Below are 17,298 nucleotides of genomic sequence, written 5' to 3' on the forward strand. Positions count from 1 at the left end.
CACTCTCTGTTGCTCTCTCACACTGTCACTCTCTCTTTCTCTGTTGCTCTCTCTCTGTCACTCTCTCTTTCTGCTCTCTGTCGCTCTCTCTCTGTCGCTCTCTCTCTCTCTTTCTGCTTTCTCTGTCACTCTCTCTATCTGTCGCTCTCTCTCTGTTTCGCTCTCTCTCTCTTTCTGCTCTCTCTGTCACTCTCTCTCTCTGTTACTCTCTCTCTCTGTCGCTCTCTCTGTCGCTCTCTCTGTCGCTCTCTCTGTCGCTCTCTCTCTCTCTCTGTCAGTCACTCTCTCTGTCACTCTCTCTCTCTGTCGCTCTCTCTCTCTCTGTCGCTCTCTCTGTCGCTCTCTCTCTCTCTCTGTCAGTCACTCTCTCTGTCACTCTCTCTCTCTGTCGCTCTCTCTGTCACTCTCTGTCGCTCTCTCTCTCTCTCTGTCGCTCTCTCTCTCTCTCTCTCTGTCGCTCTCTCTGTCGCTCTCTCTCTCTCTCTCTCTCTCTCTCTCTGTCGCTCTCTCTCTCTCTCTGTCACTCTCTCTGTCGCTCTCTCTCTTTCTCTCTGTTGCTCTCTCTCTCTGTCACTCTCTCTGTCTCTCTCTCTCTTTCTCTCTGTCGCTCTCTCTCTCTGTCACTCTCTCTGTCTCTCTCTGTCACTCTCTCTCTCTCTCTCTGTCACTCTCTCTGTCACTCTCTCTGTCGCGCTCTCTCTCTCTGTCACTCTCTCTCTCTCTCTCTGTCGCTCTCTCTCTCTCTCTGTCGCTCTCTCTCTCTCTGTCGCTCTATCTATCTATCTATCTATCTATCTATCTATCTATCTATCTATCTATCTATCTATCTATCTATCTATCTATCTATCTATCTATCTATCTATCTCTCTGTCGCTCTCTCTCTCTCTGTCTCTCTCTATCTATCTATCTATCTATCTATCTATCTATCTATCTATCTATCTATCTATCTCTCTATCTCTCTCTCTCTCTCTCTCTCTCTCCAAAATAGTACAAATGAACTTCTAATTTAAGTTGAGAATGGAGAATGGATTCTGATTTTCTCTCTATTTGTCCTGTTGATCCTGCAGTGTCAGGGGGAGGAGTTAGACCCCTGCTTCAGTATGAATGAGCTCACAGGTGTTGATGTTCCTGTGATTGATAAGAGAGAGAGTGTATCCCGCCCCTAACTCCCTCCCTCCCTTTCTGGCCAATTTTGCTTTTTTTTGGACGTCTGTGACTTCATCAGGACTCAAACTCGTATAATGAGGTGCACTCTTATCTGTTTTCTGTGGCACCATAACACACCGACGTCAGCGTATTGAACCCTCAGCATTTCAGGCTGTTATTAACCCTGAAACCCGTCTTCAGCTCACTTACTCTAGGTTTTTCTGTTCTAATACCAATCTCATTCTAATCTCACGTCCAGTAGGTTTACACTCATTCAGAAAGTTTCACACAGACCACTGATCACCTTTATTGACTGTTTTGAAGGTTGTGTCATCACAGTGCCCTGTCCTGAAGACGCTCGACAGCTGAGAAGGCGGTCAAAACGATGGCACTGAGTGTACCGTGAGGTTTGAGCTTCAAATGAAACATTGCGTTCAACTTTGACAACCAGGTACCTGCTTTCTTCACGGTCACGCCATGACCACATTTATTTTTCTTTTCATTCTGTGAATGCTGTTCAGTGGACACACCATTACAGTTATTACGTACAAAATTAAATCCATTAAAACTTTTGTACCGTATGTTGTCACATATGTGCATTTTAGCTGGAAGGTAAATAATACTGCTTCTGTAATCATAAAGACCATGATGCGCACTTATTTAACACACTTATACTACACACATAAAGTGACTAGCAGATCATTCCTTTTCAGCTGTCCACTTTCACACCATGAGCAACAGCAAGCACTGGCCACTAGATGTGACATGTCCAGCAACATGACCTGCTTTATCGTTATGCAAAAATGAACTAGACTCGGTTCAGCGACTACTAATGGGAGTGAGCGCATGTGATCCGTGACACAGAACGTACACTGTACTGGACACACTGGTGTACTGAACACATTTACACTATCTGACTTTATACCAGTTGAATTCTCAAATGCGATTCAGATGACAAATGGAGGGATAGTTAATTAGTTAATAAACCTGTTCTAAAGCTTTAGCCCAGGGATCCTCAAATTTGGCCCACAAGATCAAGTTTCCTGCAGAGATTAGCTCGAACCTTAATCAAACACACCTGAGCACGCTAATCAGTGTCTTCAGGATCATTAGAAAATCACAGGTAGAGGAGTTTGTTCAGGGTTGGAGCTAAACTCTGCAGTGGATTGACCCTCCAGGGAAAGATTTGAGATTTTTTTTTTATTAAATACTAAATTAAAAAAATTGATCAAGTTGCTGGAAGTGGAATAAACCACTTCATGATGCTGTAACAGTAAAACTTGCATTTTACGGTGGATTGCTTACATGTAATAGCGAGTGTTTTTTTTTTTTTTTTTTTTTTTTAATATCCCGTGTACATCTGAAGAAGAGTGATGATTTCTCAGAGCTCTCCATTGCTGCTATGGCCTCTGGGTTTTTCATTCAGGATCTTAATCTACATCCTGTTTTTTGTAGATTTGAGACTGTTGTTAAAAGCGACATACAAATAAAATGCTATTGAAATCCAACTTTAAGTTCCTTTAAGTTAACATCTGTCATTAAAGGTGTAGCTTCGATGATGGACTGAAATGCACTGGTCAGTGCTTATTTTTAACACGCCTGCATAATGTGGCACAGACTGCGTCTTTGCATTTTTACCTGAATTCTGAATTGCTGAACAAACCTGTTGCTAAGCAACTGCATGCCGTCGACGTGTAGAACTCTCTGCCTATGTGCTTAATGGACTCAAGATCTTCCGTAGATTGCAAAAGCCAGAGGCGCATGAGTTAATGTTGTTTCCTGGGAGACGTTTTGCCCTGACTGTTTGACTTCATGAGAACTGCATTATGTAGGCCATGTTTGAATGAGTTGCTAAGCTACTTCTTTTTCATGACGTTTTTTTTATAGTTGTAGTTATTAAGTAAGGCTACATGTTTAGCTTTCTTTATAATATCACTTCAAAAACCAAAATGTGTGGTTTGGTGTTTGTTAGCATTCTTTTGCTTCAGATCTCAAATAAAGCATTAATTCAGGCTTAATTTGAGTCATTAGCTGCAGAGTGAAGAGCACAGCACACAGCCTGGGACAAAGGCACACTGTTGAGTTGGAGTCTTGGCAGCTTCTTAATGGCCTGTTTGTGTTTTCCTAGCTGTCATGGAAACCAAGGCAAATGGTTCGATGGAAACCAAAAGGTACGTACTCAAACTGTGTCCTCTTTTTCTACCAGCCTTTTGAAAATCAGCTTCTTTTTCCTGAATGTATTTCATTTCTCCTGCATCTGATGTGATATTCAAACTCGTATACAATGACATGTAGATTGAAGAATAAGTGAAGTGAAAATATCTATATCTATATATATCTATCTATATATATCTATATACACTTTAAACAGGCGACACACTGTTGTTTTTTATTTATTTTTTTCATATTTCACAATTATTTGTGAGATTTCTTTTACATACTTTAAGTGTGAACCTGAGAAGTGTGATGAACAAATAAAAAAAAATAATTAATTAATTAATAATAATTATAATAATAATAATAATATTTATTATTATATAATATAATTATTGTTGTTGTCATTATGGTTATTATTATTCGTTATTATTATTATTATTATTATTATTATTATTATCATCATCATTTTTTAAAGGTGCAGTACTCCTTTAGTCGCACAAATATCCTGGAAGATGTACAACATAACACAAAAACAATAATAATAATTAGTATTATTATTGTTGTTAATAATAATAATAATAATAATAATAATAATAAATTATTAATTAATTATTAATAACTATTATCAATTTTTAAAGGTGCAGTAGTCCTTTACTCGTACAAATATCCTGGAAGATGTACAACATAATAACACAAAGAACAAGTTTATTAAGTTGCTGAGAAAACCTGAAAAAAAAAGCCTCTTTGTGTTAGGATGCACTTCCTGTCAGTCATTTTAAAGACACGTTACTTTACAGGACACCGTAGATCCTCATTGTGGAGCATCACGATCACGTGTGGTGTTGGGAATCATTCACACTTTGAACTGACGTAGATATTAGAGACGCAGTCTTACCTACATCACCTTACAGCCATATTCTCACCAGTACAGGTGTAAGTTTTCTAAGTACTAGTCGAGAGCAATGATATGGAATAGGAATATAGGAATGTCCCAGAACATTATAATTAGCCATTTTACACAGTCTCCATGTGTGTTCTTACACTTAGGCTTCTAGGCTTGTTCTTTATAACGTTCGCTAACTGCTTTTAAATGAGCTTTAAATTAGCTATCTACGTTTGGACCGCTGTAGATTATAAAACATGACTTTTTTTGCCCAAATTTTAATATAATGAGGCCATGCCTTTATCTAGACAAACTTTAAAAGATATATTCTGTAAGCTGGATACAAGAACACTTTTACACTCTTTATCATAAGACTGAAGCAGAGATGGTAGTTAACTAAAATACAGGTTTATTTCACTTTTCCGAACAAAAAAAGAGAGAGAGAGTCAGTACAGATGTAAAGTATGGTTCATTGTATTCATTGCATCAGAATCCCTGGTTGTTAGTGACCGAACGTCTGGATGAGAGGTTTTTCTTGCCTATCTATTGTTTGGTGCAGTGTTGGCTGCTGCTGCTAGCAATGAACTCGTGCTTTATTTGATTTTTAGATTTACTTCTAGATGAGATGTGTGATCATCTGATTTGTCTTGTAGGAAGATGCTATAGTTCCTTTTTATACAGTTTATTGCCAAAAGTTTTGGGATGTCTGCCTTTCCATGAACTTGAATGTAATATGGAGTTGTCCCACCGTTTGCAGCTGTAACAGCTTCAACTCTTCTGGGAAGGCTTTCCACAGGGTTTAGAAGTGCATTTGTGAGGTCAGGCACTGATGCTGGACGAGAAGGTCTGGCTCTCCGTCTCCACTCTAATTCATCCCAAAGGTGTTCTATGGGGTTGAGGTCAGGACTCTGTGCAGGCCAGTCAAGTTCCTCCACACCAAACGCACTCATCCATGTCTTTATGGACCTTGCTTTGGTCACTGGTGTGCAGTCATGTTGGAACAGGAAGGGGTCATCCCCAAACTGTTCCCACAAAGAGCATGAAATTGTCCAAAATGTCTTGGTATGAAGCTGAAGCATTAAGCGTTCCTTTCAATGGAACTAAGGGACCGAGTCCAACACCTGAAAAACAACACCTGAATTCAATGATTTGGAGGGGTGTCCCAAAACTTTTGGCATGTATAGTGTATTTTGCCTTAACTGATGACATTAACGTTGTTAGTTTGTTCATTAGTGTAACAACACACACCTGGTTAGCGTCACATACAGTCACATGGATGTAGGTATTAATCCAGCGTTTATTTTTGTACCAGTAAATAAGCTCAGTTTCAGACCGAAATCTTAACACCAGCTCCAGTGTGGGTACATCCCTATACAGAAGTTCTTCACTATCATAACTTTTCAGTTCCAACCACACTGCACTACTACAATTATTAACATAATTATATTCTAGACTCTCAAGGTACTTCATATTTATCTGCTGCCAGTTTGCACGTGTACTGTAATGTAAATTCTGATGTACACCCATCAGGCATAACATTCTGACCAGTGAGAGGTGAAGTGAATAAGACTGAGTATCTCCTCATCATGGCCCCTGTTAGTGGGTGGGATATATTAGGCAGCAAGTCAACATTTTGTCCTCAAAGTTGATGTTAGAAGCAGGAAAAATGGACAAGAGTAAGGATTTGAGCGAGTTTGACCAAAAGGGCCAAATTGTGATGGTTAGACCACTGGATCAGAGCATCTCCAAAACTGCAGCTCTTGTGGGGTGTTCCCGGTCTGCAGTGGTCAGTATCTATCAAGTGTCCTTTCAGTCCTGTAATCCTGAGAATGCAGTATTACCCAGAGCAGGAACATTTTTTAAGACACTTGACATACAATCACTGATTCATCGATGGATTTTGTATTCCAAAAATACAAAAAAGACTTCCAGATTATTTCATTAATTTTCTTTCTTTTTTCCCTCCATTTCAAGTTGCTTCCATTAGTAATGGACAAATTGATTTATTCACGGTTTAGTCTCATTAGGGTTAAGAGTACGAACATGTATGTGGTGACCTAGTTGTATTATTATTAATAATGTACATGGGGATTGAACAGAATTGATTAAATTATTTTTTCTCTCTTTCTCTCACAGTACGGTGGAGAACGGGCAGCTTCCTGACCCTGCCCACTGGGCTGTAGCCGATGTTGTCAATTATTTTAAAGCTACTGGATTTGAAGAGCAAGCCAACGCTTTCCAGGATCAGGTAGAGTAAATGTTTATATAGGTTTTGTTTATAGACACTTTAGTTTTTATGCTAGTATATGTGTACAGAAATCTGGGCTCCTGATATGTACTGTATTGCCAGATGTTTTGGGACACTCCAAACACACCAACTCATTGAATTCAGGTGTTCCAATCACTTCCAGGGCCACAGGTGTATAAAATCCAGCACCTAGGCATCCAGACTGCTTCTACACACATTTGTGAAAGAACGGGTCACTCTCAGGAGCTCAGTGAATTCAGTTATGGTTCTGTGATCGGTTTCCATCTGTGCAATAAGTCCATTCGTGAAATTTCCTCACTACTAAATATTCCACAGTCAACTGTTAGTGGTAATATAACAAAGTGGAAGCAATTGGGGAACAGCAGTGACTCAGCCACGAAGTGGTAGTCCATGTAAAATCACAGAGCGGGGTCAGTGCATGCTGAGGAGCACAGTGTGCAGAAGACGACAACTTTCTGCAGAGTCAATAGCTACAGACCTCCAAACTTCATGTGGCCTTCAGATTAGCTCAAGATCAGCGTGTAGAGAGCTTTATGGAACGGGTTTTCATGGCCGAGCAGCTGTGTCCGAGCCTTACATCACCAAGTGCAATGCAAAGTGTGGGATGCAGTGGTGTAAAGCTGACCGCTACTGGACTCTAGAGCAGTGGAGACATGTTCTCTGGAGTGACCAATCACACTTCTCTGTCTGGCAGTCTGATGGACGAGTCTGGGTTGGGAGAGCCAAGCCTCCTCATCCAACATCAGTGCCTGGCCTCACAAATGCTCTTCTAGAGGAACGGTCAAAAATTCCCATAAACACACTCCTTTTGGCAATACAGTGTACCTCAGAAGATGTATTCACAAATTTGTCCCTAGAATCTAGCAAGAAATGTTTAGAAAATACACTTTCATACTGACTCCATCAGATCAGTATTGTTATATGTTTTTAATTAAAAAACAGCTCAGTTTTAGGCTAATGGTATCCTAAGTCTGTAATCTATTGAACCAGTGTTAATATATTCATTGATAAAGACTTAAAGCACTTTTGTATGTCGCTCTGGATAAGAGCATCTGCCAAATGCCAGAAATGTGAATGTAGATCAGGTACAGTAAAGAGTTCTTCAGTTTCTACAGCTTATAAAACGTAATAATAAGTGTGTTGTGCATTTAAACATTGTGCATGTACAAGTTAAGTATCGATAGATTCCCTAACTGTTTAATAAACATGTTAATTAAGTAATTAAACAGGACCTGGTAATAGGAACATTTTATACCTGTTAGTTTGCCAGTGCTTACATTTTGTATGTATTAATGAATGACAGATATACATAATTATGTTTAGATTAAATGTTGCAGAAAATCTCTGGACTAAGTCCATTCCTGTTATTCCCCGACCAGCCTCCCCCCGCCTTGCTGAACATAAAGACAATAAAATGCAGCTTGTCATGTTCTAGAGAAACTGCCCTGAAGATATTTTCCCACGTTTAAAGTTAGAGTTGACCTCTGACTGTTATAAACGTTATCCCTGGAAGCTTCTATGCTAAGTTAACATTCATCAAAAAGTGTCATCATATACAAAAAATTTTATTGATGTTTTTAATCCATTTATGTTTAGTATACTGTGCAGGCCCTCCAGGAGGTTTTTTTTTGTGATTGTTGTAGCCAAAATTGCTTGATAATTTCTAATTGCTTTTTAATTTATTGCGATGCAACATTCTTGTTTTTTTGTTTGTTTTTTATTTAAATTTATATTTACATGAATCAGGCATAACATTATGACCACCTGCATAATATTGCGTTGGTCCCTGTGTATTTGGTCACTGTGTATTCTGACCCCTTTCTATCAGAACCAGCATTAACTTCTTCAGCAGTTTGAGCAACAGTAGCTCGTCTGTTGGATCGGATCACACGGGCCAGCCTTCTCTCCCCACGTGCATCAATGAGCCGCCCCATGACCCTGTCACCGGTTCACCACTGTTCCTTCCTTGGACCACTTTTGATAGATACTGACCACTGCAGACCGGGAACACCCCACAAGAGCTGCAGTTTTGGAGATGCTCTGATCCAGTGGTCTAGCCATCACAATTTGGCCCTTTTGGTCAAACTCGCTCAAATCCTTACACTTGTCCATTTTTCCTGCTTCTAACATCAACTCTGAGGACAAAATGTTGACTTGCTGCCTAATATATCCCACCCACTAACAGGTGCCATGATGAGGAGATCATAAGTCTTATTCACTTCACCGGTCAGTGATCATAATGTTATGCCTGATCAGTGTATACTATGAATTGGTGAAATTGCAAGCACAGGATTCTGCTTTTAAGTTCCTACTGGTGAAGATGTATGTAATTACTTTTTATGATCGCTGTACTCATGTTCAGGCTGTTTGTGATCGTGATATGAGAGTGTGATGAGTGGGCAGTTTAAGTGGTCAAGACTCTGGGTTGTTGATCAGAAGATCACGGTTCAAACCCAAGCACTGCCAAGCTGGCACTGTTGGGCCCTTGAGCAAGGCCCTTAACCCTCTCTGCTACAGGGCTTGACTCTGCGCTCTGACCCCAACTTCCTTAGCTGGGACACGTGAAGAAAGAATTTCATTGTGCTGTAATGTTTGTGTGACAATAATAAAGGCTAATTCTTTTTCTTCTAAGGGTGGAAATGGAAGTGAAGCACTTTTCAGTACTGTTTCATTTGACTTTTCATCCTGCAGGAAATCGATGGCAAGTCTCTATTGTTAATGACCCGTAACGATGTTCTGACTGGACTCTCGATAAAACTGGGGCCGGCTCTGAAGATCTACGAGTACCACGTGAAGCCGCTTCAGACCCAGCACTTGAAAAGCAATGCCTCGTAGCAGTCCGGATGGACGGGCCGAGCCTTGGACGACAATCACGCCATGGGACAGCAGGGTAACTGCAGACTGAAGAGAAGGCCATGTCCTTATGTGCATTTTATGCATTTTTGTGGGCAAATACACACACAAAAAAAACGTTAATGTGAATTTCTTTCTCATTCTAAATTTGGTTGTACAGGTACAACGCTGTCTCTTTTTGGTTTGTGTGTGTGTGTGTGTGTGTGTGTGTGAGTGAGAGGACGGGGGGTGTGGGGGATTCGTTGAACTGGTGTTATGACTGAAGTGTTTTTCTTTTGTTTGTTTTTTTAATGACCCTTTGCAAGCATGTAAATACATCAAAATGTTTGCAATTTTTAAAAATTTTACTGTAAAATATTGTGTGAAAGTATTTGGCACTAAGACGATAAACACTATTGTGCAAAGGGTGGCTAGGTGTAAGGAATTTTCAGAGTTTTTATTGAAAATGAGCTCATTGCATTATACTGGTCTGTATATAAAAAGTGACTAAAGGAGTGGCGGATCAATTGTTTTCGTTGGTGCTTGCTTCCTCTGCTCCTTAAAGCTATTTAAGTCTTTAACGGTTATAAATAAGTTACAGCACACATGATGGTGTTCGGCTGTGAAAACTAACCATGCTGCAGCTGTGTGTTTTTATTAAAGATTTATTCTTTAAAATCTACTCAATTAAGGACTTTGAAGCAGTGTAACAGGTAGCTAGAGCCTGGGGTCTGATTAAAACCAGGCTCCTTTTTGTGTTTAAATGGGTTGTTTGCATTGTAAGACAATTAGAAGTTTATAATTACTGTATGATTCTTTTTGACACGAGGATCACAAAATACTACTTTTTGAAATCTCTGGAAGCCGGTGGTGTTTCTGACGCCGGTGCTTAAGAAATTATTTTCATTTTTTTTAAAAGGGTGTCTTTTTAGCAAAATTCATTTAAAAATGTCCCGCGATAGCGGATTCGTGGAATGTCTGATGTTTGCAATAAATTGTGCTTGAATGAAAAAAGGCACTGATTCAACCATAATCCTAGTTAGGGAAGAGATCATAACCCTGATCATAACCCTAAATCCATGATCGGAGGCCCAGATTATTTCTTCTATGACTGTCATGGGGGGGTGAATTGCTGTGCTTTGTGTGTTTCCTAACACCATTTTCATCTGCAATAATACCACATTATATAAGGAATGAAAGGAATCCATACACCATTTAATCTCTAATTCTCTTTACAAATACGCTTACACTACATTTCCAAAAGTTTTGGGACACCCCTCCAAATCATTGAATTCAGGGGTTGGACTTGGTCCCTTAGTTTCAGTGAAAGGAACTCTTAATGCTTCAGCTTCATACCAAGACATTTTGGACAATTTCATGCTCTTTGTGTGAACAGTTTGGGGATGACCCCTTCCTGTTCCAACATGACTGCACACGAGTGACCAAAGCAAGGTCCATAAAGACATGGATGAGTGAGTTTGGTGTGGAGGAACTTGACTGACCTGCACAGAGTCCTGACCTCAACCCCATAGAACACCTTTGGGATGAATTAGAGTGGAGACTGTGAGCCAGACCTTCTCGTCCAACATCAGTGCCTGACCTCACAAATGCACTTCTAGAGGAATGGTCAAAAATTCCCATAAACACACTCCTAAACCTTGTGGAAAGCCTTCCCAGAAGAGTTGAAGCTGTTATAGATGCAAAGGGCGGGACAACTCCATATTACATTCATGTGCATGTAAAGGCAGATGTCCCAAAACTTTTGGCAATATAGTGTATATCTAATTTCACCTACATTCAAATTAGTGATCCAGATATTTTCATATCTTTAAAAAAAACATGAAAGATTAAATTTGTTTAATCACACCTCCACAAAATTGTGTCATGATGTATATGTATACACAATCCCCATGTTCAATTTATTTATTAAACCTCTTATTTATTAAATGTGAGTAGTATTTGTTGCAGCCATTGCATTCAGAGCCTCACTGACCAATTCAGGTCTTTTTAAAAATTTGTTCCTTTTTATTTATGTTGATAAATCCACTTGTGAAAGTTGAATGCATAGGGTTCTTTTTTTTGTTGACTTGTTTTTATTGCAGTTTATTAAAGTCTGTTAAGACAGCTTTGTTTGTGGATTCTCTTTTTCTTCTCAGCTGTTTCACAGTTTGGCTTGTGGTTTCCTGCGTACAGTTCCGGTAATGTTGCCTGCTGGATTATCGAGTGGTAGAAGGACCTGAAAGAGAAAACAAAAGAGAAGATTTGAAGTATTAAAACACACTTATAACAAGGAGTTCATGGAAACTTCAACCTAGGATCTTAATATTTATGTTTTAGTTACAGCACAAGTTAATCCAAGTCTCATGAGCTTGTCTGTGAGTTAAATTGTTTGATAAAAGCAAGTCTTTCAGATTGCTAACTGTTTTTGCTATTTTTTCTAAAAACTGACAAAATTTTTAGTATCATGACCAGTCTACCTTCTAACATTGGCATATACACTATATTGCCAAAAGTTTTGGGACACCCCTCCAAATCATTGAATTCAGGGGGTTGGGCTCGGTCCCTTAGTTCCAGTGAAAGGAACTCTTAATGCTTCAGCTTCATACCAAGACATTTTGGACAATTTCATGCTCTTTGTGGGAACAGTTTGGGGATGACCCCTTCCTGTTCCAACATGACTGCACACCAGTGACCAAAGCAAGGTCCATAAAGACATGGATGAGTGAGTTTGGTGTGGAGGAACTTGACTGTCCTGCACAGAGTCCTGACCTCAACCCCATAGAACACCTTTGGGATGAATTAGAGCGGAGACTGAGAGCCAGACCTTCTCGTCCAGCATCAGTGCCTGACCTCACAAATGCACTTCTAGAGGAATGGTCAAAAATTCCCATAAACACACTCCTAAACCTTGTGGAAATCCTTCCCAGAAGAGTTGAAGCTATTATAGCTGCAAAGGGCGGGACAACTCCATATTACATTCATGTGCATGGAAAGGCAGATGTCCCAAAACTTTTGGCAATATAGTGTATTAGAAACAGACATAAATATATTTATTTAAATCATTGTTAAATCCACAACCTGTTAAAAACATCGTGCCTGCTGTCTCTGTTTCATTAAGATTTATTTTCAATTATTCTGCTCACCGTCTACATACACAACTTTCACTTTAATAAACAAATATTGAAAGGAGGTTTCCATAAGACACACCAAGAGTAATACCTATGCTAAACAACAAACAAACAAATATTTTGCTCATATATGCCAGTGAATGACGCATCACTTCCTGGTTCACTTCCTTGTATCAATCACTGTGCATAAAAGTGACTGCTAACATGCCTGAGCATGGAGTCTGCAGGATCATTTTTTCATTGTTCTATATGATCTGAATAGATTATATGGATAATAACATTATTATTTTGAATTGTATTTAATGCAGAATCCAGTTTGATCTGATCAGCTGCCAAAACACAGGCCAAGCTGGTGAAACTGGGCCACTGATTTATCCCAACTTCCTTATTACTTCATTACATTTCTCTCTCTCTCTCTCTCTCTCTCTCTCTCTCTCTCTCTCTATATATATATATATATATATATATATGAGATTTTGTACTTCTATAAAATGTCTTATGATTATTACAAAACTTCAGAATTTTCAGAACATTTCAAAGACTGAGACTGTGAATATGCGTGATAGTCGGAATAGACAAAAGATTCTCTCAGAGATATCTCAGCAGAGACATAAAACCTGAGAGGCTTTGTTTCAGACTCTGATATTGCTGTCTGTATTTCATGTCCAAGCAGAACACAACACTTCTAAGAAGCACAGATTCAAATCTCTGTGACCTGTTTAATGAGCATGATGGAAAACTGGACACTGAATAGGTTACTATTTCCTAGATTTCAATCCTCTAGAAAATTATTTATTCATTTTAACTGAAGTGTTTTAACCTTGTCAGTGGAAGAGTGGGCCAAAATGAACAGGACTTTAGGATATTCGAAGAGAAATGACACTATTATTTAATAGTATTTATTTATTTAGTTTTGCTCAGGGAGCTTATTAACCAATAAATAAAATAGTATTTGAATTAAAATAGTAAAGAAACCCACCTCGTCATTATTGGCGAGACCCATTCTGGTCATGTCGATGGTAATGTAGTGCTGGTTTGGCATGATGATTTCAATCTCCTCCACCTAGGAAACAGATGAAACAGCTTGTGTCTGTTTTTTAAAGCCCGATTTTTAAAACTGACCATCAAAATAAATCAATCAGCCTGACTTGCCTCTGGTAGCCTCTCAAGAACAAGAACCTGAGAATCATAGAGTGTCTTCTGTACAGACGGTGAATACTCCCCGTGAGTGAAAGGGCCAGCAAACTTCTCAATGATGCTGTCCTTTACAGTTTTCCTGTAAAAGTAGCGTAGATTATGGCCATCTCATTCAGGAGTTTTTTGTATATATTATTTTACACTATATTAAGTGACTTTTTAAAAAGATCTATATATATATATTTACCATGCCATGTCAAAGTTTACTTCCTTGTACTGGTTGTATCGCCACCTAGCGTAGACAGAAGTACAGAAGACTCTGTCCTTGACTTCCTGCAGAGTGGTGAAGCGGTCTTTCAGGAAGCCCTCGAAACCCGACTGTGTGGTCTTCAGAACCTTCATGTCTTTGATTCCACTGTGGATCACTGCAGCCTCTGAGGAGATGCACAGCAATGACATCCAGACTTATCTGCTAAGGTGTGGCCGATGTGATGCAGGTTTTCATTCCAAACTCAAAGCTGAAGCCACACCCGATTAATCAGTTGATCTTAGCTTTCAGTAGCCTTCCAGATGTGACTTTGGCTTGGTTGGAATAAAAAACTGGCCTTTCCTCTTATACCCAACAACTAAAATCAACTGAAAGAGGCATTTTTATATCCTGCAGTCTTGAGAGTTTTGTCCTTTCTCTAAGTAGCATTGAACAATTAAAGCCAGCAGTTATGAATAATGTACCCTGGATAACCAGAATTCCATAATTCCAACAAAAATGGACAGTGAAATTTGACACAACATTGGCAATTAATATACTGACTTTCTCAAATCTGACCAATTGCTATCAGTGAACACACTCATACACACACTCAGTAGGAGGTCATCAGTTTGTCTGCATTCACTGCTTGGGCTCTGCACATCTGGCTAGTGCTTTTTCTTTTGTCTAATGAGATGATCTGACAGACAACCTGTTTTTATTCAGTCACGTCTGGCAAAAAACCCGGGTGTGGCTGAACTCTCTGTTCAAATCTTCTTCCTAATCTGTGCCTAATGTTTGGGTGATTGGATTATGTAGATAAAATAAGCCTGTACTGAGACAGCTAATGAAATAAAAGTTATAAGGTGTACAAAAATGTGAGAAACTTAAATTTAGAGCCTTCACTGTGACTGCTGAAATACTGTAGCATCCTTCTCCAATGAGGAACATGAAGACTAGAGACTAGTCTTTGGACGGTAAAGTAGAAGGACATAAGTTTTAGAGTTCAGCTCCTGAATCACTGATTTCATTGTTGAGTTTGTTTGTAACTCTCATGCCTTAATTAAGACTTTTTTTAATATAAATAATAGTGCATTAAATACTTTAATGAGGTCTACTCAAATAAAGACATGTCTAGAGCATGTCAGAAGAGATTCTCAGATTATTAATAAAATAACTCCTGACTCGCTCACCATGCTGTATTAGTTTTTGTTTTTTTTTTTAACAGGAAACCATAATTAAATAAACTATAAAACAGAAATAGATTTTTTTTTCCTCATAAAACAAGATGCATTCTCTTAACAATAAATTCTAGTTCAAGATAAACTAATTTGTTGTTCTCACCATTTCGGTACTGTTCAACCTCACAGAAACGCCAAGACTCCGGAGAGAAGATGAATGCATGGGCATGCTCAACCGCATTCTGCAAAATAATAATTATACCTCGCACTTAGCACTTATTAGCGTCATAAAATGTAAAGACATGGCCAAGAGGCATCACTATTCGTGATCACTTCTTTGCTAGCGACACCTTTTCGATTCTCTTCCATGGGGCCTCCTCAATGTCGACCTTTGCTCGTGTGACATGTTTGAATGCTGTCAGGAAATGGTTGCAGATTTCCAACGCAAAGCCTTCAATGGATTTAACCTGCAGACAAACCCAGAATATCTGTCCAGTAAGCGGTCAGTTATACACTACACAACACGCTATATTGTTTACATCCACATGAACATTCTCTTAGCTAACATATTCTCTACTACAAATGATGGTGGATCATGAAGCAAAATCCTGAATAAGACGCTGAAGATCATTTATGGAGTATAGCTAAGTCGTTTTTGTAAGACGATACAGTGAACTTATGACGTGTAGCTTAATTACACATCATGTTTCACTGCTAATAAATGTAACATGTAGCACATTGCACATCAAATTCTTATTTCTTATTATTTCTATTCATTCCATTTTAAATTACATTTATTTATATGTAGAATCTAAGGAGGAAAAGGCCAGGGTTTTATTTCACAGCAAGTTTTATACTGTATATTACTGTATATCTTGAGTCTTGAAACTAATAATATGATAAAGCCATTCATAATGATCTTAAATTATAAAATTTTATTGCATACCTGTTACAGGTAAAATGTTTGAACAGTATATATACACCTACATTTGTTTAAAGTAATTAAGAAACTAGATCCAGTGTAACCAAAATGTTATTTGTCGCTAAAAACATTGTTTTTTTTGCTGTGTAACTTCAATCATAGTAAAGGTTCAATAGAAATTTTCCAATTTCAATAAAAATAATTGTCTTTTCTGTGGAAATGCTGTGAGCTGACGAATTCAGCGTGACTAAAAGGCTAGTTTTAGTACCAAATGAACACCTATACTGCATATACATTACAGGCTGAAATGTTCCACCTACTCCTTTTAGCTTGGCCAGGGCATGGACAGTGTTTTTGATGGTGTCGGTTGGGATGATGTCCGAGTTGTCTCCAGAGAGATAATCTTTTCGGGAGTTTAGTGTAAGCTGCACATTAGCTTTCAGCTCCATTATATAATGTTGATTCCTCTCCCGCTGGATATACAGGAGTTTAACTTGATTCTTCCCATAACCTGTTCTCACAAATTCAATATTCTGGAAAATAAAACAAACCATTCAACAAGGAACATGACATTTCAGATACTTCTTTAAGCACACATGAATTCTTTTAGTTAGAAAGTCAAATATAAGAATGAACCGTGTGTACCTTGTTAGCGCTAGCCATATTTCTCAGATAGGTGTACCGACTATGTGTGTGACTTCACCCTCTGTTCTTCAACAGCAGCAGGATGTACTGAGGACAGAAGATTATATTTAGGGGGTGGTATCATTCGTGTATTTTTGCATTTCGCAAGGGGTTCCAATGGTCACGTCCGTGTAAGGGGTTGAACTGTTTATACACATGAATTTCTGTTCAGAAGATTGCAGAAAAAAAGAATGAAAGAGAGAAAGGCTTTTTGTTTATAACAAAATATTAATAGTAGAATATGATAAATAAATATTCTCTAATAAACTGAACACCCAGCTCTTCCCTCCCTCATTTCTTGTCCCCAATTTTTCAGGCCAATGTCCACTCACATCCTAATATTCCCTTTTAACACAACCAGGGAGAATGAAGGAGAACACATGCTTCCTCTAAGACAGGTGAAGATCCAGCCAGCTGCTTTTCATCTTTACTGATGCTCATCACAGGGCAGTTTAACACTATCTGCCCTCTTCCTAATACCTGAGCTCACAGACATCTGTGATTAATGTCACAGGGGAGAAAAAGTATAACATCCCTCCTATTCAGATTGAACGGCACAGATGGCTGTGTCTTCATCAGGATTCAAACTCATGATGTCAATAGGGCCACCACATTTCTCAGAATCTGAACGTCCAGCTTTTCACTATATAATCATCTCCAACGTATTTAACACGCCTTCATTAGCTTTTAAATGCTCTCAGCTGAAATATGG

General features: G+C 38.7%; 2 protein-coding genes across 3 annotated transcripts in view; one reads left to right on the top strand and one right to left on the bottom strand.

The window, feature by feature from the left end:
• samd13 (sterile alpha motif domain containing 13) overlaps positions 1-11,412 on the top strand; it is a 12,780-nt gene extending 1,368 nt beyond the window's left edge. The window contains exons 1-5 of one of the 2 annotated variants that reach the window (XM_058401257.1): positions 1,068-1,246; positions 1,471-1,597; positions 3,275-3,317; positions 6,323-6,434; positions 9,147-11,412. In XM_058401257.1, the coding sequence (XP_058257240.1) occupies positions 3,280-3,317; positions 6,323-6,434; positions 9,147-9,290 (294 nt within the window). In that variant the 5' untranslated portion in view covers positions 1,068-1,246; positions 1,471-1,597; positions 3,275-3,279 and the 3' untranslated portion in view covers positions 9,291-11,412. Of the gene's footprint in view, positions 1-1,067; positions 1,247-1,470; positions 1,598-3,274; positions 3,318-6,322; positions 6,435-9,146 lie in introns of those variants that run through there. The other variant, XM_058401258.1, reaches the window with a different exon arrangement.
• uox (urate oxidase) lies at positions 11,290-16,684 on the bottom strand. The gene is made up of 8 exons (XM_058401256.1): positions 16,548-16,684; positions 16,223-16,435; positions 15,331-15,447; positions 15,144-15,222; positions 13,800-13,986; positions 13,568-13,691; positions 13,395-13,478; positions 11,290-11,523 (listed from the first exon to the last, which is right to left on the bottom strand). The coding sequence occupies exons 1-8, from the start codon at positions 16,563-16,565 to the stop codon at positions 11,449-11,451; spliced, it is 897 nt and encodes a 298-aa protein (XP_058257239.1). The 5' UTR covers positions 16,566-16,684; the 3' UTR covers positions 11,290-11,448.
• Between the last annotated feature and the right edge of the window lie 614 nt (positions 16,685-17,298).

Source organism: Hemibagrus wyckioides, linkage group LG10, assembly GCF_019097595.1.
Source record: "Hemibagrus wyckioides isolate EC202008001 linkage group LG10, SWU_Hwy_1.0, whole genome shotgun sequence".
Classification (NCBI taxonomy): domain Eukaryota; kingdom Metazoa; phylum Chordata; class Actinopteri; order Siluriformes; family Bagridae; genus Hemibagrus; species Hemibagrus wyckioides.

What these genes read in the sequence shown, in the direction of transcription:
- uox (XM_058401256.1), bottom strand. An exon ending in GGTTGAACAGTACCGAAATG is followed by an intron (nt 13,987 to 15,143) that starts GTGAGAACAACA and finishes GCATCTCCTCAG; the next exon opens with AGGCTGCAGTGATCCACAGT. An exon ending in GTCTCGCCAATAATGACGAG is followed by an intron (nt 11,524 to 13,394) that starts GTGGGTTTCTTT and finishes TTTCTCTTTCAG; the next exon opens with GTCCTTCTACCACTCGATAA.